Source organism: Maniola jurtina, chromosome Z (assembly GCF_905333055.1).
Source record: "Maniola jurtina chromosome Z, ilManJurt1.1, whole genome shotgun sequence".
NCBI classification, from domain to species: Eukaryota; Metazoa; Arthropoda; class Insecta; order Lepidoptera; family Nymphalidae; genus Maniola; species Maniola jurtina.
Genome location: NC_060058.1, coordinates 5,113,941 through 5,135,440, shown reverse-complemented (window position 1 = coordinate 5,135,440; position 21,500 = coordinate 5,113,941). Strand labels below are relative to the sequence as shown.

The 21,500-nt window shown below is 37.4% G+C and overlaps 2 protein-coding genes and 1 long non-coding RNA gene across 7 annotated transcripts in view; 2 read left to right on the top strand and 1 right to left on the bottom strand.

The window, feature by feature from the left end:
* Positions 1-3,336, top strand: part of LOC123880603 — a 32,538-nt gene extending 29,202 nt beyond the window's left edge. The window contains exon 5 of the long non-coding RNA XR_006799297.1: positions 3,322-3,336. This is a non-coding gene — a long non-coding RNA (uncharacterized LOC123880603). The remainder of the gene's footprint in view (positions 1-3,321) is intronic.
* LOC123880598 (activated Cdc42 kinase-like) overlaps positions 1-21,500 on the bottom strand; it is a 28,719-nt gene that overhangs the window by 5,312 nt on the left and 1,907 nt on the right. Inside the window, exons 3-19 of one of the 5 annotated variants that reach the window (XM_045928788.1) lie at positions 20,318-20,498; positions 17,144-17,317; positions 16,379-16,528; positions 15,365-15,513; positions 14,499-14,639; positions 13,718-13,877; positions 12,498-12,629; positions 11,896-11,993; positions 11,541-11,637; positions 8,851-9,081; positions 8,189-8,357; positions 7,442-7,524; positions 7,023-7,118; positions 6,046-6,099; positions 4,490-4,579; positions 1,958-1,995; positions 392-505 (exon numbers count right to left, since the gene is read on the bottom strand). In XM_045928788.1, coding sequence (XP_045784744.1) covers positions 392-505; positions 1,958-1,995; positions 4,490-4,579; positions 6,046-6,099; positions 7,023-7,118; positions 7,442-7,524; positions 8,189-8,357; positions 8,851-9,081; positions 11,541-11,637; positions 11,896-11,993; positions 12,498-12,629; positions 13,718-13,877; positions 14,499-14,639; positions 15,365-15,513; positions 16,379-16,528; positions 17,144-17,317; positions 20,318-20,498 — 2,157 coding nt within the window. The remainder of the gene's footprint in view (positions 1-391; positions 506-1,957; positions 1,996-4,489; positions 4,580-6,045; positions 6,100-7,022; positions 7,119-7,441; positions 7,525-8,188; positions 8,358-8,850; positions 9,082-11,540; positions 11,638-11,895; positions 11,994-12,497; positions 12,630-13,717; positions 13,878-14,498; positions 14,640-15,364; positions 15,514-16,378; positions 16,529-17,143; positions 17,318-20,317; positions 20,499-21,500) is intronic. The other 4 variants (XM_045928789.1, XM_045928790.1, XM_045928791.1 and 1 more) reach the window with 4 other exon arrangements.
* LOC123880600 (neuronal calcium sensor 2) overlaps positions 19,366-21,500 on the top strand; it is a 99,242-nt gene continuing 97,107 nt past the window's right edge. Inside the window, exon 1 of the mRNA XM_045928798.1 lies at positions 19,366-19,931. The gene's annotated coding sequence lies outside the window, so the exon portion shown is untranslated. The remainder of the gene's footprint in view (positions 19,932-21,500) is intronic.

The window sequence follows — 21,500 nt, the reverse complement described above, 5'->3', positions numbered from 1 at the left end:
CTCAGTCATACGCTAAATAGGCATCACGTATAACTCAGTAAGCTCCTGCGGCAGTAGAGCGGTACGCGATACGGGAGGGTTGAAATGTGACGTAACAAAGCTGTCTCGGTATACACGTTATAATAGTAATGAAGACAACTCTTACAATATTATAAAACAAGGCTTCAAAAAAACGTTTAAACATGTTATTAATGCTGTTTAAAACAACAAGTGATTGTACAATTAGTACAGAAAAACACATACCAAGCCAAACAAAAATATACAGGTACAATTTGACCTGATCATGAGTGACTCGATGAACCAACAAACATACACGCATATAAACTGGCAAACACACAACCGACCTAAAGTCGGGTAAAAAGACAAAATTTGAAGCATGATCCTTACTTACCGAGAGGTTATTTCATTAGCAAGAGCCACAGCCGTCTCCAAGGTTTTTTCATCGTGCGCTGACATGGGCTTCATCGTTCCAGAAAAACCTTTCTTTTTACTTAGCGTGTGTGCTCTGAAAGATTTATAATTTATTTACTATCATCTTTTCTTTTTTACAAACACCCTTTATGAGGAATTTATTGGTGAATTTATCGATTCCCGCGACATCATCCTCATAAGTTTTTTTTTAAATCCCGTTAGAACTCTTTGATACTCCAGAATAAAAAGTAGTCTATATTCATTACGATATTAAAAGTATTTCTGTACGAAATAGATGAATGATGCCCAATTGCCCACTACTTCTTCGGTGTGGATTCGGTTTTAAATGAAATCTGTCAAAGAATTTTCTCCATTTTCTTCAGTGCGAACTGTTAGGTGGAGGACACTGGTGTTTATGAAAAACCGACCAACTTTGATTATTCGCGCACTTTATTCTAATCTTTTTTAAAGTTTATATTATTGAAAGATACACACTTTACACACAATTTCAGAGCTATCATACTTGGATAATATATCATGTATTTTATTATTAAACGTGACGCGCGCGACCCTAGCGAAGGGTTATTCGAACCGGAGTTTTTATTCATAGTCTTTAACTGAAGGCAGCTCAGGCAGAAGCCGGGTCCTTAGCTGGGCGCTAATAGACTGAGGAGTTAGAACTGGTCGATTTAGCCGAAATGTATCGATTTTATAAGCCCATATTGCTGATTGCCCATATTATTGATGTCACTTCGGAAATAGTAACTCAGCAATAATGGTATTTATTTATTATTTGTTTCAAAAAGAGATACAATTTTTATTGATAGTAATTTTTCTATCATTATAGTTTTACTTCACTAGGCTATAAAATATCACTCGTAAAATACTTACTATTCTCGCTAGCTTGATATAAATTAAACTAATAATATACATAGGAATTCCAATAAAACACTTTCCTTTGCCGAAAATAGAGAATTTAGTTACATCAAATGTAATTTAAAAATAATATTTAAATATTATTACTATTGTTTTTTCATGGCACCCGACATTCTTCCCTTTATGAAATAAAATTATAAAAATATTTACACCTATTTGGGTACTGCAACAGATCGTCAGTATATACCCTTGATAATCCTAATAATAATATGACCGATAGTTAGGGTTGTAACAGAATACAAGTTCAACACAAGTGTAAATTAAAAATTTATAACACCCCCGACAAGTGAAGGTTACAGTAACCAGAAAAGAGCTGATAACTTTCAAACGGCTGAACCGATTTTCTCGGATTATAGCTAAGAACACTCTCAATCAAGCCACCTTTCAAACAAAAAAAAAAAACTAAATTAAAATCGGTTCATTAGTTTAGGAGCTACGATGCCACAGACAGATACACACGTCAAACTTATAACACCCCTCTTTTTGGATCGGGGCTTAAAAACTAGTTATGAGATTCAGCATTTATGTGACGACCTGACAAACATCCACATGTTTAATTTTTTGGTGCAAACTCACGATTGAACTACGTTGAGTCCAATCAAACGCTTACCTTAGTGCCGCTTCAATCTCGTTCTGTTTAGTTCTGACCTGAAAACGCAAGCATATTTTATAACGACACGTGTAAATATTTCAAAGGTTATCTACAAAATCAGAATAATAAATCATTGCATTCGAAAAAACGTGTCTTTGTGTACTATAGACTCATTTATTTTAAGTTGCTCGCTTATTGCAAGACGAGCCGCAGGCAACGGAATTTTTAGGGTAACAGAGAACGTCTGTCTGTATGTCATAGACATTTTAAAAATAAAGTATAAGAGCTGTAAAGCTGAAATTGATCACGGTTGTAGATCTTTCTTCACGTCACGTCTTTTTCGTTCTGAAAATGCAAAGAATACCGAGTCACCCGAATTCGATGCCCCAAAGAGATACAGAAGCCATGTTCTACAAGTACTCGTACAAGCGAACAGTTTAAAATAAAGTATAAAGTTATGCATTTAGTCTAAACAACGCCACGTAAAAAATAAAGTATTCAAAAGTAAAATATTTAGCGAAAGGTGCTACGTTAACAAAAAAACATGTACACAATGTAATGCTCAATAAGTAGGTACAAAAATACATACGAATCACGAATTAACACACACACGTATAAAAACTACATACGGTATAGGGAGTTTGATTAACAAGCCAAAAGTTGAAACTATTGCTTCATATTTTTTTACAAAAACAGTGTCGTAAAAAAATGTATTTAAGTAGTAGGTATAGGGTGCAGTCTATGATGTTAGAACTAGGCGACTTTTTACCCGACTACGACAAAGCCAAAGGGAAGGATTATGATTTTAGCAGTCTATGTTTGTAGGTTTGTATTTGTGTTCCACCGTAGCGCCTAAACTACTGAGACGATTTTGATGAATGAGGTGTGAATCTATTCGATATTATGGTTCGGGTGACATAGGCTAAATTGTATACGAAAAAAATCGACCTGACGGATGTTACATCCAAAAAAGGGAGGGTCTCCAAAAATATTATTTCGAGTAGGATATCTAATGAAAGAGGAAAAAATTCTGAGTTTATAAACATAACTATAGTGCAATGTTAAAATGGTTTAATGGTGTTACTGGTGTTACTGATAAAATCTAATTTTAGGGGATTTTTAAATAACGTTGTTGAAAGTTGAAATGAAATCTCGTTAAAAGATATAATTTATGATTTAGAGTAGGTAGAGAATATTTACATAAAACGAACAAGTCTAAAAATCAAGATAATTTAAAGTCGATTTTAATGGTCTTCAACACAAAAATATAATAATAATAATAGGTAGAACATGATGAAATATTTATGCAACGTGTGCGGAATGATGAAAATTACAGTCGGAGCTCAAATTTTAAAACCCAAAGCCTCCTCGCCGAAGGCGAGGGAATTAAATAGCGCCGAGAAGTGGGTCAAGAATAGAATTATGGGTATGCTCTCCCATACGAAGTCGGGATGGGTCAACTAACACATAAACATACAACAGATATATTAATATACAGAAAACTGACTTTTAACCGAATAAGACACAAGTCCACAGTATTCTACCGAAATAAAAATCAGACTATAGTCTAGGAGTTCCTACAAAACAAATACATAATAATTAGTTCAATAGGTCTATTTACAAAGGAAATATCTCTTACAATTAGATATTACTAATTAAAACAAGGAATTTTATTTACAGGCGGAAAATTATAATTGAGAAAGCTTTTAGGAATCTACTCAATCAAATCATTAATTTTATTTGTGTATAATTTTTTGTATCAAGGGTTTTCTCAGTTACGTTGTTAATTTATGAATGATGGTGTAGGTATCTAAGACTAGCAAAAAAAACTGCACTCGATAAATTAACTGTTAAAACACAGTTAGGTCTTTTCTTACCCAGTGTCCGAAAATATAAAAGAACCTGATTCAATCAATGCCAATTACAAATAAAAACGAATTATACAATAAATACTGATAGATTATAACTTATGGATAGTTCAAATAAAAGCTAATCTGTAATGGGACGACTTGAATCCATATGTTGTGATTTTTTCATCGTACGTCTGCAAAATATTATCTATTATTGGAATAGATTTTTGGACTATTAAAATTAACAGTAAAAGCAATGAAGAAAACAATATTTTTGTTATTCTGAGTGGAATCGCTAAGAAAATCATTACCCACATTAGGTATAAATGCGAAAGTGTGTTTGGTTTGTCCTTGACTCACGTCGCATGGGTATAGCTATTGTTTTGTGTTTGTATTGTTACTTTTTATACCGGAAATGCAAAGAGTTCTCACGGGATTTTCAAAAACCTAAATCCACGCGGACAAAGCCACGGGCAATTAGCTAGTAATTTTATAACATTTACATGAGTGTTACATAAAAAAAGTTTTAAGACGGAATCAAGTAGAAGACGGAGCTGCCAACGCGACTCCTAAGACTTGAAACAAGGAATTTTATGGCTATTAGGTTGCGCAAGATAAGAAAATCCAATCTGAAGTCGAAACATGGTTCGTTCCAATTTCCAAACCATATTTAAGTTATATTCGAAAAATAGCTACTCACGTCATCATCCTGTCTGTCATCGAGACTCCGGAATATGGTTTCCATCTCGTCCAGTAAGCTTTGGCTGAAGTCGGTACATCCCTTTTGTATCTGTAAAACATTCAATTTCCCAATGAATAATTTTCCTTTCTAAAAGAAATTCTTTGATTGAAACGCCGGTGAAGCACACGAAGGGTCCCGTACCATCGTAAAAGATCATCCTAAAATAAACTTTGCATACTACCAAAATCACACTAATCCATCCATATCCATACTAATATTACAAATGCGAAAGTGTGTCTAACTGTCTGTCTGCTAGCTTTTCACGGTCCCACAGTGTAACTGGTTTTTATGAAAGATACATGGTTAGCTTACATCTCGGGGACGGAGATAGGTTACTTTTTATCCCGGAAAATCAAAGAGTTCCAACGGGATTCTCAAAGACTCAAGGAAGGTAAAGGAATAAGAATATATTATTATTATATTTTATAATTCATCATTTTTGGCATTAAATATTTAATTGAATACCAAAAATGATGAATTATAAATAATAATAATAATATTGTGTCAACGCCATCTAGTTTCGTATCTGAGAACTGTGTTGTCAAAATACTATTTACGCCATCTAGTCTTTATTTTTGAAACGATAACGTTACGCATTGATACGAACCATAGTTACGAGGTAGTTCAAACTAAAGCAAGTAGTTGGCGCTACTTGAGTTTAATTTTATTTTAAAATCTATTTTTTTTAATGAATTGTTGTTATTGTGGCCATCGTAGCTTTAGTTTTAAATTATCACCACTACATCATTGTATTGCAAATTTAGCAATTGACAATCAGAAAGAGAATGGAAGGACGGATAGCGGAGGCTACTAATAGGGCCCCTTTGGCATCCTTCTTGAAAGAAATCATAAAAAGAATGTTTCTTTGTGTATCACGTATGCGTTCCTATACCAGCCAAAATTTTGCATAGTTGTTGTTGGAATTGCGGGATGGGTTCTATCATTGTGCCAACGACATATAATAAACTAGATGTTGCCTGCGACTTCGTCCGCTTGGATATAGATTTTAAAAAATCCCGCGGGAACTTTGATTTTCCGGGATCAAAAGTAGGCTAAGTCCTTCCCCGGAATGCACGCTACCTTTGTACTAAATTTTGTCATATAAGTGATAACTTGATAAGATATCATGTTTTGCTTATTTTTTATTTGTTGTTTGTAATTTTTCTTTTTAACAATTACTGCTACTTTTTTACACAATAATGTATACTTTACCATTTAGTTACTGTTCTGCTTAATGCTTCTATAACTTTTGTAAATTAGGTGCTATTTCGGAAATGTTATGTCTTCTATGCTATATCTATTAATAAGTTTGTAACTATATGTAATAAGTAGATTTTGTGTAATGATTATTTTTTGCCAAATATTAAAAAAAAAAAAGCGGTTAAACAGTATCCGGGCTGTGAAAAGCTAGCAGACAGACAAACAGAGAGACAGACGCACTTCTATATTTATAATATTAGTATGGATTAGTAGATAGTAGATTAGGGGTAAATAAGATAAACTTGTTTAATTACAATTCCGGGACTTTCAGGAAAACCTTCGCCTCTCATTTCCGCCGCTAGACTTTCCTGCAACAATTTTCATATTGTATTATCATCATGATCAACTCATTGCCAGCTCACTACTGAACACAGCACCTTCTTAGAATGAGAAGGTGCCAGTCTACCACGTCGGCGAAGTATGGATTGGCAGACTTCACACACCTTTGAGAACATTATGGAGTACTCTTTGGCATGCCAGGTATTGTATCACGATGTTTTTCTTTACCCTTAAAGCAAGTGATATTTAATTCTATTCAGTGCTATTCATTATTACTTGCACCCGTCCATAATCACTTGTACTGGCAGCTCCAAACCCAGCTTTATTGCTGACTGTACAAGAAATAACATCTATAATTAGTATAAAGTATGAGGGCTAAACTCACACGTTTGTCGAAGAATACTCGACTAGTTTGGAAACCATCCGGGAGTTTCGATGGGTCTCTGCTTGCGACGCTAGTCTCCTAAGCACTGGTCGCGAGGGAGTCCCATTGAAAAAGGACCCCGGATGGGTACGAAACTAGTCAGGCATACTCCGGACAAATAGCCTCGATAGCTCAACGGTTGAGGAGCGGATTGAATTCTGAAAGGTCGGCGGTTCAAACACCACCCGTTGCACTATAGTCGTACCCACTCCTGGCACAAGCTTTACGCTTAATTGGAGGGGAAAGGGGAGTATTGGTCATGATTAGCATGGCTAATATTCTTTTTTAAAAAAAAAGAAAAAAAAATACGCGAGTTTTGCTGTCATACTATGTTTTATAGATAAAGATAATGTTATTTCTCGTACAGTCAGCAACAAATCTAAGTTTGCATGCGCCAGTACAAGTGATTATCAACGGGTGCAAACCTAGCTTTGTTGCTGACTGTACACATTGTACAATGGTACGGAACCGTTCGTGTGCGAATCCAACTCGCACTTGACCGATTTTGTTTTCTCCACTTTAACTTACCGTGTCAGTATCAGATATTTCATGGTACTCGTGGACTTCATCGTTTCTCGTAAAGTCTTCAGTTTTATGCGATCGGCCTAATGTAGCGCTTTTCACCTAAAACGTAAAGAACTATTTCAAAATTTTAATGTGATACAAACTAAAATACTTAAATCAATAATATAGTTGCTCATATTCGGGCTATATCAAAATATCTATAGCTTAATAAAGTTGCCTTCAAACTACGGAAAGTTTTACACACTACTTTCATACTAAGGGGTTCCCTTATGAACTGACTTTATAGTTCGAGATATGAAAACCCCGGCGGCCGTTTGGCTCGTCTTGGCGGGGGTAATGCCGTGCCCCCTGAATGAGCATGATACCATTTCTTTTACTTCCGGAAGACAGACGAAGGTTAGTAATTATACCTTTGTCCTTACCTTGCTAAGGAGACTTTTACTAGTTGCAGATTCTAAAATTGACTTATGTGGCTTCTTTGAACCTTTGGATCTTCCGTCGTCGTCTGAAACGGAATAATTATAAGCCATCAGTATATTTAACTACAATACTACCACATAATGATACAACTTTGTTTGAGACCATTCCCCGTGACCAGTGGGGTAATTCGTCAACTTAGTGATCTTAACTAAATTAAATCCATCAAACTCATTTGAGATTGGCTGGTTCTTCATTACTTCTCCGAGCGATAGGTATAAAATAAACTACGAAATATTAATCCTTAGATTGATAAAAAATACATGTCAAATGAGATTGGGTTTCATTCACCGACTGCCATATCACCTGGTGGTAAGTGATTATACTGTCTTAGATGGAAGCGGGCAAACTTGGAAAGGGTACGGCAGTTTTATTTAACCCTGACCCCTTATTGGTTTCTTATTAGCATGGCACCGGAACGCAGAATCGTTCGACAGCACGGTTTCATCGGTAGGGTAACTATTTGCCATGGACTTAGCCTTCCACCAGGCAAACATGTAATATTAGAGTAAGGTAAGCGATCGCGAAACGCAATAACTTGCCATGGTTCTCGCCTATCCTTATTCCCTGATCTGTGCGTCTAACTTCAGTCTACTTCTAGACTTACTGCTCGTCGGTGCCGTTACCCTGTCAATATTTCCAAGGCTCTATTGGATGGTGGGTTAGCTCTTAGTTATTATAGATTTACTTACAAGACAAGTCCACTTCGTCGCAGTCCTTTCTAGGTTTGTTTGAGCTCAATAGCGGATAAGGTGAGGTAGACGTGGTCGCAGTCAAATGAGACGGCGAATTGGGGTTGATGAGCGGAACTTCCTCCAAGTCTTCCGATGGCTTGTACGGAGTCACAATCTGGCGGGGAGGCTGCAATTGTTCTAATATCAATAAACACCACTAGTAAGTGTATAAAAGAAAGTCAAAGAGGTCATTAATTTGTTTAACCAATTATTCACAACCCGAAAAAAATGTTTAGCGACGAGGGACACCCAGCAGAAGCGAAACTTCTGTTTCAAGATTATTTCAACCATACCGGATCGGTCCAGTCCAGTCTAATCAGTCAGTCTACGAATAAGTAAAAATCAGAAGTTGCTATCTCGTATGAGTCCCGTAAAAGTTGACAGCACGGTAACTTCCTTTTTAATTTTACTTCCCGAACGTCCGTAAAAAGCTTCGCTTCAAAAAATATAACCAAGACTAACATACATAGACACTCAAACGATTTTGATAAAACTTAGCCGCAAGTTTGATCAAACTTGTTTGAGTATCCAAAGCAACCCAAAGATGCTACTTGAATTTCGCTCATTCTCAACAGACATGGCAGGCAAATGGTAATGTAAAAAGCAGCCGAAATACTTACACATCCAGTCGGATCCAAGAAAGATAGGTCACCGAAGTAAGCCCCGTCGAGCCCAACGTGGCCCGTATGCTTGACTTCGCCCTGTGGACTCGATATCATGCTCCTTTCTATAGTGCGTTTGCCCGTGAATGTGTGACGTTTGACGTCGCTCCTCAGCAGCGAGGAGCGAATGGATCGTGAGGAGTTACGATTTGGATGCGGTGACAGTGAACCAGGGACGAAAGCCCCGCGCTATATGCAAAGATGGGGTAACACTTTTTACTACAAGGCTTTTTTACTCTTCAAAATAATACGGAAACATGTACTGCTATTGTACTTTACAGGGTTAGGGTGACTCCGAGCGAAATATGAAGCTCATAGCGGTCATATCTCGGAACCGAAAACCGAATTTTGTGGTCTGAAAAACTCGTGCGGTTGGAGGTACTAGCATAAGAAGGTAATCTTAACCATTTATCGTCACGAAATATAATTGATATTCAGTCAAATGTTTTTGTATTAAAGATTAGATGATCGTAATTTCGGGATATAGGATTCATCTTCAGAACTAATTCGAAATTAACGAACCGAATGAACGATATGATTTGAACCGATTGAACGAGATGATTTTAAAATTGTAGTAAAAAGTATTTAAAAGAGAGTGTATAAGAGATGCATCGGAAAATTGATGTAGTATTTTCTGTAAATAAATATTTTTTGAGATGAGATAAATATCGTATATTATAGTCATGCCCACACCGAGCACATGGCTTCACGGTTCCTATAAAATTCGTGACAATTCTGGAACATTCTCTATTTTTTCCTGCGCGAATTTGTGCTTTACGAGGGTATAAACAAAGGTCAATTTGCTATGTAAAGTTATAAATTTTTTTTTTCAATTTGCTGGCAATATAAAACATGCCTAGACGAGGGCTCGATCGGTATGGTTATGCCTAGTGAATGTTCGGCCGAGACATGCGCCGTGCGCACCCATCCGCCTGGTGTGGACATGGTCATTTAACAGTAGCAACGTAAAATAAAGCTTAAAATAATAATATAATCCCTATTAATAATGAGATTCCCATAAAAAGAAACAAAAATGCAGCCTACACGAAATATTAATGAAACCCACGAAAATGAAACGAATGGCTTCTCAATAATTTAATTGGACTTGAATTCGGGAAAGAAGCAAAGGTCATGAAAGCGATAATGGATATTGCGAAATGGACACAAAATGGGATTTAGGGCGTGTAACCCCATAAGGCAAACAGTGAGCGGCTGAATGCATCCATTGTACCTCCCTATTTTATAAATGGAGGGTGTATACAGCGCGTAATAATGTACGCAATTTGCAGGGTTTGCTTGCCGACTCATTCAGTGAGCGGCTGACTTGCAGCGAACGATGCGCGCGGTACACATGACATATACTAACTATTTTCATTCCCTCATAAGTTGAGTAAACCTTAATTCGCACGAGCGTAAAAAATCGTTGCGTCAAAACTCGGCGTTGCGCTGAAAATACAAAGTGCGCGTTAAAAAAGCGTTGACGTGTGAACAGACACTTGGGAATGCATTTGTTCTATTTGAACGCTTTTTTAACGGACGTTAAAAAAGCTCTCGTGCGAATGAGGCCTCAGAGACCAGAGTCAGCCGATCACTGTTTGTCTAATGCACGGCCTTAAGCTTAGATCCGGCCGAACTGGAGGCGGTCTGGAGCAATAGCGACCCAGGTTAATTATACGCAGATAGCTGATTTGTGATTCCACAATCACAGTGACCTTTGTAACTGTGGTTGTGGACATCGCGAACACACTAGAACTTCAAACTGTACTCGCAAAAGTAACTTAAGGCTTACAGAGTATAGTTCTTGCAATTCAAGAGCACGCGTGACCTTTACTTGTGGTTATGTCGTATACTGGTGTGATAGCCTAGTGGTTAGGACGTCTGCCTCCTAATCCGAGGTCAGGGGTTGATATCGGGCAAGCACTTCTAATGTTTCGGAGTTATGAGCGCTTTAAGTAATTAAAATATCACTTGCTTTAACGGCGACGGAAAATATCGTGTGGAAAAATGCCTGAGACATCCATAATGTTCTCAAAGGTGTGTGAAGTCTGCCAATCCGCACTTAGCCAGCGCGGTAGACTGTGGCCAAAACCCTTCTCACTCCAAGGTTGAAATCAATAGAAAACAATTTGACTTTGCTTAGACTTAAGTTTTAGTTAAAACGAGACAGATTTATGCCAGCGGTATAACGCTGTCTCATTTTAACAGTGGCTTAAGCCAAAAGGTCAAAGTGCACTCTATAGATTTCAGCCTGAGAGGAGGCCCGCAGAGGTGAGGTGATGCGATGATCATGATGATGATGATGACGTATGCATGGACAGTGCGTAAGTGTGCGTGCCTGTCGGACCAATCAGTCGCGAGCAAGCAATCGCAAACGCACACATTTAGGGCCGGCGCATATATGGCGGAGCGCAGCGCAGAGCATTTTTCACAGTCAAAGTATTGTCGACATTATCCTCTGCTCTGCGCTCCGCCATATGTGCGCCGGCCCTTACTTATACCGATACAACTTAAACACAAGCATGAGTCACGCGCACTCGCGACCTACCAGAACTTTAGGATTTCTGTGGCACACGATTTACCCAAAGTTAGTTACACAAACATTCTCGTTCCCAACTGCTAAGGACCTAGCGCCTTAGTGATTTCCTTACCTCATTATTGAAGTACGGTTTTGTGTGGTTAGGATCGAAGAAACCGCAAGCGCCACCCGGAAGAACTCCGTACCACATTGCGGATTTGGTGAAACTCCTGGAAACATTTTAGATTTCAATTTAATAAAAAACCGGCCAAGTGCGAGTGAGACTCACGCATCGAGGGTTCCGTATTCGGGTATTTTTTCCGATATTTTACAGAAGTTGAAAATCCCATAATATTGTATTGTGATAACGAAAAGTGTGTGCTAATTTCTATAATATCGATTCAGTAGAAGTACCTAATTGCAAAAATCGTTGCAAAATTTGAATCAAATATACGAAATTGTTTAATAATATAGATAACACAACTTACTCCCTTGCTAGGACGGTTATCCTTTGCCCGACTTTATATTCGAGGAAGTTACATCGTCTGCCATCTTCCGGTTTCTTGTAACTGACAGTGGCTTGAACCTGGTTAGGAATTACGTATAAAATATGAATGAGTAATAATTAAAAGATAAAGTCAAACAGCACTAAAACCCAACTACTACCCGCTAACTGCCGATAGAGAGCGATAGATATAGTGAAATAGTTTTTCTGTCACTCGGTGAATTTTAACATAGTACCTACTATATTTATAGGAGAAAGTCTGCTAGTTTGGACCATTCTTTTTCAAACGCGTTTTTAGTATACTAATTTTAGGTTTAGGCAAATTAAAATAGGCTTCTTTAGGCGAGACCGGTGGCTGCTAAATAGAACAGCTATTTTCAGGCCGCCATCTTTTATCGCCGTGGTACCAGTAGTCATGGCCCCATGGATCTCATCCACGCGGACGAAGTCGCGGGCATCCTCTAGTTTTTGAATTGCGACTATACTTTTAGTAGTACCATAAATTCTTTATATAATAGAATAATAGGCGTACTACTTTTGTATGGGGAAGCGCGTAAGACGGGCAACCTTAAAACAAACACTTACTTCGTCAGGCCTGATCTGGCGTAACTTTGTGCACAAGTCTTTAAACTTCGGCCGATTATTGAGATCATGCGACCAGCACTCCAGCATCAACGAGTAATATGCGTCGGGACAGCACTCCGGTCTCTCCAAGCGCTGAAATAAAACGTTCTTAATATATAAATTGTTAAAAAAAACCGGCCAAGTGCGAGACTCGCGCACCGAGGGTTACGTACCAGGGCATTTTTCCGACACTTTGCACGATAAATCAGAAACTATTATGCTTAAAAAATAAATAAAAATCTGTTTTAGAATGTACAAGTAAAGCCCTTTTATACGATACCCCACTTGGTATAGTTATCTTACTTTGAAAATTTAAACACTTTTTTTTTCTGTGATTTAACCACAAATTCACGGTTTTCAGATTTATTCCTTTACTTGTGCTATAAGACCTACCTACCTGCCTTACATGATTCTAGGTCAACGGGAAGTACCCTATAGGTTTTCTTGACAGACACGACGGACGGACGGACGGACAGACAGACAGACAGACAACAAAGTGATCCTATAAGCGTTCGGTTTTTTTTTGAGGTACGGAACCCTTAAAATCTCGACAGGTCCAAGTTATCGTTGCCCAACTTCACAATCATCATGATCAACCCATCATCGGCTCACTTACTTATTACTCACTAACTACTGTGCAAGAGTCTCCTTTTAGAATCAATAGAGCTTGGACATAGCCCACCACGCTGGCCAAGTGCGGATTGGCAGACTTCACACACCTTTGAGAACATAACCTCACGATGTTTTCCTTTACCGTTAAAGCTATCACCGCTCTATATTAGAATAGAATAGATTTTTATTCAAATAAACTTTTACAAGTGCTTTTGAATCGTCAAAAGCATCTACCACTCGTTCGGAATGCCTTTCGTACCGAGAAGAACCAGCAACAAACTCGGCGGTTGCTCTTTTTAAAGATTTGATATACAATATTATGCCATGTATAAAAGCAATCGAGTTCCCGCGCATGGAGCGCGCTGCAGGTCTCAAAAGGCAAAACCAAAATTGATTGAGGAATTTTGTTATAAAAAATTATACCCATTCCCACAAATGACTTTTGGACCTTCCTGAGGCGGAGCGTAGGAGTCGCAAGCCTGTTACAGTGTCTAGTTAGCATGTTGTGTAGTAGATCGCCAACTTTCTTGTATTGTGTATCAAATAAACAAATAAATGGGACTTCTCACCTGGAAATTGGGCGCATCTATTGCTTCAAGTATTTGTTGACCAGAGAAGGCAGCCCACGGTTGGAACCCGTAAGTGAACATTTCCCACAAGCACACGCCGAATGCCCAGACATCACTCGATGAGGTAAATTTTAAGTATAGAATACATTCTGGTGCACACCTACGATATTAAATATAATATTAATCCATGCTAATATTATAAATGCGAAAGTGTGTCTGTTTGTCTGTCTGTCTGTTACCTTTTCACGGCCCAGCAGTTTAACCGATTCTTATGAAATTTGGTACAGGGTTAGCTTATATTCCGGGGACGGACATAGACTACTTTTTATCTCGGAAAATCAAAGAGTTCCCACGGGAGTCCTAAAAAACCCATCCGCTTAACCGATTTGTATGAAATTTGGTACCCAGGTAGCTTGCATCCCTGTAATTGACGTAGGCATTTTATCCTGGAAAATCAAACAGTTCCAACGGGATCTTTAAAAACCTTAATCCACGCGGACGAAGTGGCGGGCATCCTCTAGTTAAATATAATTTTTGTTTAGCATTGTGTTTTTCTGTACTAATTTTGTGGTGTACAATAAAAGTACTTATTCATTAATTACTTATTAGTATTATTTATAGATTAGTAGTATTTATTCATTAATTTGCAATTAAGCTGTATATAAAAAAGGAAAAGCTGACTAACTGACTGACCGATTTATCAACGTACAGCTCAAACTACTGGACTCATCGGGCCTCTTGGTTTGGCCATAGTCAGGTAATAAATAAAATATATACTAACCAAGCGACAGGTAATTTGAGATTCACATTGTAGTTTGTCTGGTAGTAATCCTTCCCGACGCCTAAGGCTCGAGACAGGCCAAAATCTGAGATTTTTACCCTATCTTTGCTAAACACTAATATATTCCGCGCCGCCAAGTCCCTGAAAACCATATAATAATCTTGTTTTAGTTGGGTATAGTAAATTAAAATATGTACATACTCATGTATAGCTTGTATAAGCCGAAATGACTACCGCAATTTACGCAAACAAGCATATTTAAATACGGAGGCAATACACATAAAAATGCCTTTCAATTATCATTTTTTTTTTATATAAACTATCTATTAACGGACTTCTGTACCTGCAACATACTATTATTCTATTATGCCCTTACTAGAGGCCTGTACAGGTGAACTGCAATTAGGACTAAAAATTGCAGTTGGGATGCAGTTTCTGCGGTTGACACAATGCAACGCAACTGCCTTCTGACTGCGCAATCCATGTGCAGTACACACTAATGCCTAAAGATCTATACAGATGGAGTGTATTTGGACTACAATCCGACTGCAAAATTGCAGTTAAATAATTTTATTGCAGTTGATACAACTGCAAAACGACGGCGCAGTCCACGAACAGTGAATGCCCGTTCTAGAGGTGTATACAGACAGACTGTATTTGGACTGCGAATTATGTGCAAAATTGTAGTTTGGATGCAGTACTATTGCAGTTGATACATCGCAACTGCCGACCGACTGCGTGCATGTGCAATTCACACTGAATGCCCGTACTAGGGGTTTATACAGATGGAACAGAAAATTGCAGTTGGGGTTTGAGGTCCAAATGCAGTACTCTGTTAAGAAGGATGTTTTATCAGTCTATAATACCTGTGTATCAGTCTTTTGTTCTCCAAATAAGTCATTCCATCACAGATTTGCTCCGCGAAATTGCAGAGGACCACCACCGAAAAGTTACTGCGCAGGGTGACCTCGCGGAGGCACTCCAGAAGCGACCGCAGTGGTGCCAGCTCAGTGACCTTAACACGAGCCATACATTATATTTTTAACCCCCGACCCAAAAAGAGGGGTGTTATAAGTTTGACGTGTGTATCTGTGTGTCTGTGTAACTATGTATCTGACTGTGGCATCGTAGCGCCTAAACGAATGAACCGATTTTGATTTAGTTTTTTTTTGTTCGAAAGGTGGCTTAATCGAGTGTTCTTAGCTATAATCCAAGAAAATCAGAGGTTTTTGTGTCGGGGGTTTTAAATTTTTAATTTTAAGTTATTAACTCCATAAATGGAAGAAACTAATTCACAGAATTTTTTTGATCGCACAATGCCAAAAACGGTAATTGAAATGTATACTAAATCCAAAATTTCGTTATTTCTGCAAAGTGTTCTTCTTTTTTTTTCTCTCGTCTGAAGGTGGTCTTCAAATAAATATTCAAATTTCTTTAACTTTAAGGGCCTCTTAAATTTTAATAATAAAAAACCGTCGCAAGTCGGGCTCACGCACCGAGGGTTCCGTACTGGGGTATTTTTTTCGACATTTTGGACGATAAATCAAAAACTATTATGCATAAAAATAAATAAAAATCTGTTTTAGAATGTACAGGTAAAGCCCTTTATTTGATACCCCACTTGGTATAGTTATCTTACTTTGAAAATTTAAACATATTTTTTTTTTTTAATGATGTAACCACAAATTCACGGTTTTCAGATTTATTTCTTTACTTGTGCTATAAGACCTACCTACCTGCCAAATTTTATGATTCTAGATCAACGGGAAGTACCCTATAGGTTTTCTTGACAGACAAGACGGTCAACCCTCCAACCACCCTGCCCGAGAGCAATAAATTTAACAACTACTAAAATAATGATTGTATTCATATTTACTAACCAGCATTAAAGAGTCCAGGTGCAAGACAACGCCATACAGTCGCACAATGTTGGGGTGGTCTATACTATGCATCACAGCGGCCTCTTTGAGAAACTCTGTCGAATTTGACGTCATACGTTCATTTCCTAAACATTTAATCGCAACTTGCAGCTGAAACATATAAACATCATATTATTTTGCTGTATGTATGCAATAAAAATATAACTTGGTTGTATACAAAATTTAAAAGGTAAATTAATAAGTCCCCCATAACTCCCCTGAGGGGGGATTTTCTCAAAACCGTTTTTTTGCTGATACCTACGTTCTAGAAGGAACCTACCTTCCAAATTTCAAGTTTGTCGGCTTTATAGTTCCTGAGATTTCGTGATTAGTCAGTGAGTCTAGTGGTATTTCGCTTTTAATATATTATACTAGAGAATGCCCGCAACTTCGTCCGCGTGGATTTAGGTTTTTAAAGATCCCGTGGGAACTCTTTGATTTTCCGGGATAAAAAGTTGCCAATGTCAATTACAGGGACGCAAGCTACCTCAGTACCAAATTTTATACAAATCGGTCAAGCGGATGGGTTTTAGGAATCCCGCGGGAACTGTTTGATTTTCCAGGATAAAAAGTAGCCTATGTCCGTCCCCGGGATATAAGCTAACCCTGTACCAAATTTCATCAGAATCGGTTAAACTGTTGGGCCGTGAAAAGGTAGCAGACAGATAGACACACTTTCGCATTTATACTTTTAGTATTAGTAAGACGTATAGATAGATTCCTTACTCTTTGATTTCCAGTTGTCCAAGTGCCTTGTTGGACCACGCCAAATTGCCCCATACCAAGCTCTTTGTTGATTGTGATATCCTCAATAGATATTATATGCTTAGTAGGAACTTTTACGTTCAAGTCGGTAAAGGATTGAAAGTCCATAGGCATAAAAATTTGACCATGTTTGTTCTGAAAGAAGATAGATAAGGTTTAAATTTACTACATAGTAACTCTTAACAATACCATCACAAGTGAACGGTATTCATTCAATATTTAAGAGTTTCGCTGTTAGCCGTTGAGGAGTTCCGTCGTTAGGAGTCAACCTTAAGTGCTAAGTGCTGCTATATATAGCCTTGCCATGATAAAACTCAGAAAGAACTTTGACAATTAAATGAACAAATTAATCTCCCCCGACTTTCTCCCCACCTTCCATCTCTTCCAAGCTCTACAACATCTACCTCTCGCCCGCCTCTCTCACCTTCCCCTGCCTTCCCCCATCTTCCCTCTCATCTACCCCACCTTCTTCACCTTTCCTCTCCACCTCTTCTACCCCTACCCTATCTCCTCCCTACCTACGGGAGATGGGATAGAGGTGTGTGTGGCCCCCCGTCTCATCCCACATATATCCATTATCATATTCCTAACTAGTTTAGTGTTTGAGATAGCCCCCGTCACAAAAAAAAGCCAAAAACTGACAACTTTGACAGCCCCTCCCCCCATATTCTTATTTTTTAAGATAAAAAAATAAAAAATATTTTTCCACTCTACTCAATGAACTCTAACAATGATACCCCACATACCAGGGAAAGAAAAAAAAAATTTTGGCTCCTTTTTCATGTGCCTATGGGATCCCCTCGGAAAAAGAATTTAATTGAATTTCTAATTCAATATTTGTTTTTGGGTTAGGCTCCAAATACACGTCTAATACGATTTATTAAAGCGTATTAGATACTAGCTGACGCCCGCGACTTCGTTTGCGTGGATTTAGGTTTTTCGAAATCCCGTGGGACCTCTTTGGTTTTCCGGGATAAAAAGTAGCCTATGTGCTAATCCAGGATATTAGCTATCTCCATTCCGAATTTCAGCCAAATCCGTTCAGTAGTTTTTGCGTGAAGGAGTAACAAACATACACACACACACACATACAAACTTTCGCCTTTATAATATTAGTGTGATTGCTAAGCTGCTAGGTCAACAAATAAATACGATTGGCTAGATTAAAATTACTCCAGGCCCTAATTTTTCTTATTCAAAAAAAAAAAAAAAAACAAAATTATACCCTTATTTAGTTTTTAGGGTCGATATAAAAGTATATCACCCCTAAAAACTAAGTTGGCAACATTGCTGGCAAGCCGGAAGGAAAAACCGGACGTCTATTTCGTCTCTAACGTGAAGTATGCAGAACGCGCCTTCAGGCAACCGGATAGACAATAAAACCTGAAACGCCTGACGGCAGCTTACGGCTCGGATGAGCGATCAGGTTACCCGACCGGACGTGGATTTTACGTAAATGTATGGCTCCTATGCCTTCAGATAGCCGGACCGGACGGGACCTGATGAAAAAACCGGACGTGTATTTGGAGCCTTAACATTCTATACTGAATACCAAATCAGACAGCAGAGTGACATTAATAGAGTTCCGTTTTTACCCTTTGGGTATGGAACCCTAAAAAATTAGAAAAAAACACACTTTCGTATTTATAATATATGTAGTGATAGAATACCTAATTATGAGCTTTTTTATAACAATAAACAATAAATAATCAGTGCGAGATCGAATTCTGATTACTGACCTATCAGAATCATATCAGAATAATCAATATAAATAAAAAAAAAAAACAATGAGGGCGCCTTTGTTGCTAAACCATTGAGAATATGTTCTTTGAATTTAGAACACTCTGGATTGGTCTAGGATTGGCATTGCTTAAATTCGTCCATGTTTCCGAAACGCTTGGAAATTTTGAATGTTCAGTACACCCTAACATTTTATTTCATAATTATTTAAACTATTAATTTTTAAAATGTGTTTTGAAGACTTTATGAGTTTTGAAAACAATATGATACCAAAAAAAAAAAATTATTAAGTACCTATTTAAATAACTTGTTTATTTTATGAATGATGCAATTCCGAACGCGGAGAAAAAGAAGTACAAATTATAATTGTCTATGACTTAGTAATTAGGTCCAGTAGTTTCTTTATAGACAATATTTTTGTAAAAGTTTAAATTTGTAAAATGTAATATGTAGTTTATATCTTGACTTTTTCGATATAAAGGTGAAAAGTTGTAATTCTAAACTGGTAATCGAACTACGAAATGACAGCTCGACTCAGTGAGTGCATTGAATTAACAAAATTAGTTAATTGTTAAAATTATAAGTTATAATTTAAAAGTGAACTACAATGTTTGCCTACGTTTAAAATGCATAGAAACATTGACATTACATCCAAATTTTCTTCTTATTTTGTACACTGGCTTTTAGTAGTGCCACACCATTTCGTTCTGTCATTTTTATATAAAATTTTGGAGGTAGGTATGTGAAAAATTGCCGCGTTTAATACTTGTGGTTGTCAAATCGCGTTATTGCTAGTAGCATTGTGCATGTTCGAAAAAACTGAAAAGTTTGTTTAAATCGCTTTTTAATCGTTAAATATGGTGCTTAAATGTGCGGAAATAGTGTGAAGTGTGTGAAAACCAATGAGAGTGAATGTTTTTTGGTGATTTCCTTGCATTTTTGGATGTACCAACGGCGCACGCGGTCGCACAATGGCGGACGTCATGCGCATGGAAATAACTTCATTGAGGTAAGTACGTAATTTTTTAACCACTTTTAACAAATTTTATATTCAGAATCAGATAATATTGCGAAAATACTTAATGATGTTAGGTTTTATGCACTTATAAGTACATAACGACACTCAAATGAAACTAAAATAATCATGGTAGACTAGCTGATGCCCGCGGCTTCGTCTGCGGGGATTTAGATTTTTATGAATTCTGTGTAGGAACTCGTCGATTCCCGGGATAAAAGTAGCCTATGCCACTCTCCAGGTGTAAACAATATGATTGTGATTGAAGGAGAAACCAACAAACAACACACTTTTGCATTCATGATACCTATTAATCAGTTTTAACCACGTAGAAGGGTGTAACTAGGGATTTATATAGATCTTTATTGTAAACAACTTACCAGTTCACTTCTCTTGCTAACATTAAGTAGCTTTTTTAACTTAGTTATATAGGAATTCGGGAAGAACTTTGAGTAAACTTTCTTGTATCTTCTTTGTTCAGGCCTTGACAGACCTATTTGTGCTAAGTCTTCAATTGCAACAAACTTTAACTGTGACAATTTACTAACTTTTAGTATATCCCTGTAACAATAAGAAATATAACTCAATAGTAGTCAATTTTTACACGTCCGTTCAATGTGGAGAAGTGTTGTGTGTTCATTTCAGTCTACATATTATATACTTATGTTTGTTTGTAACTGGAAACTGGTAAATACTTCGGCAGAGAACTAAATCAAAATCCAATTAGATTCAGGCATTGATTAGTTCAATGCCTATAGTACAGTGCCTAAAGAACAGGCTGTTTAAAACAAAAATCATGTTCTGAGAAGTTGTCAAAATTATTATGGCACTGTTGTATAGGTAATATTATGTTGTATTTGGTGACCCGTCTAGTCCATAGTACTATATAGAAGTCCTTCCGTAGAAATAAACATCTAGCTTATTCAAAATGATACATGCATTAAATAAAATGAAATGCGAGTCTAAAAAGTCAACAAAATATAACATTATGGTGACTTTTGAAATATAATAAAAACTTCAATAAAAAAAATAAAAAAAATATTGCTATCACATTGCACTCAAATAAGAAAATTCGCACATCATGATCATGATCAACCCTTCACCGGTCCACTACTAAGCACAGGTCTCCTCTCACAATGAGAAGGGTTTGGGCCATAGTCTGCCACCCTGGTTCAGTGAAGATTGGCGGGCTTCACACACCTTTGAGAATATTATGTAGAACTCTCAGGCGTGCAGGTTTCCTGACAATATTTTCCTTCACAACTAAAGCTAGTGATATTTAATTACTTAAACACACAACACCGAAAAGTTAGAAGTGCCCGGGATTGAACCCCTGACCTCCGGAATAGGAGGCGGACCTCTTAACCATTAGGCTATCACAACTCTAATTCACACAATATGTATGTAATATTAGGTTCATTTTAACTTTTCTTTATTTATCTGCATAATAAGTATAAAAAATATATAATTTTATAAATATTATTTTTTTACCCCCCACCCAAAAAGAGGGGTGTTATAAGTTTGACGTGTGTATCTGTGTATCTGTCTGTGGCATCGTAGCTC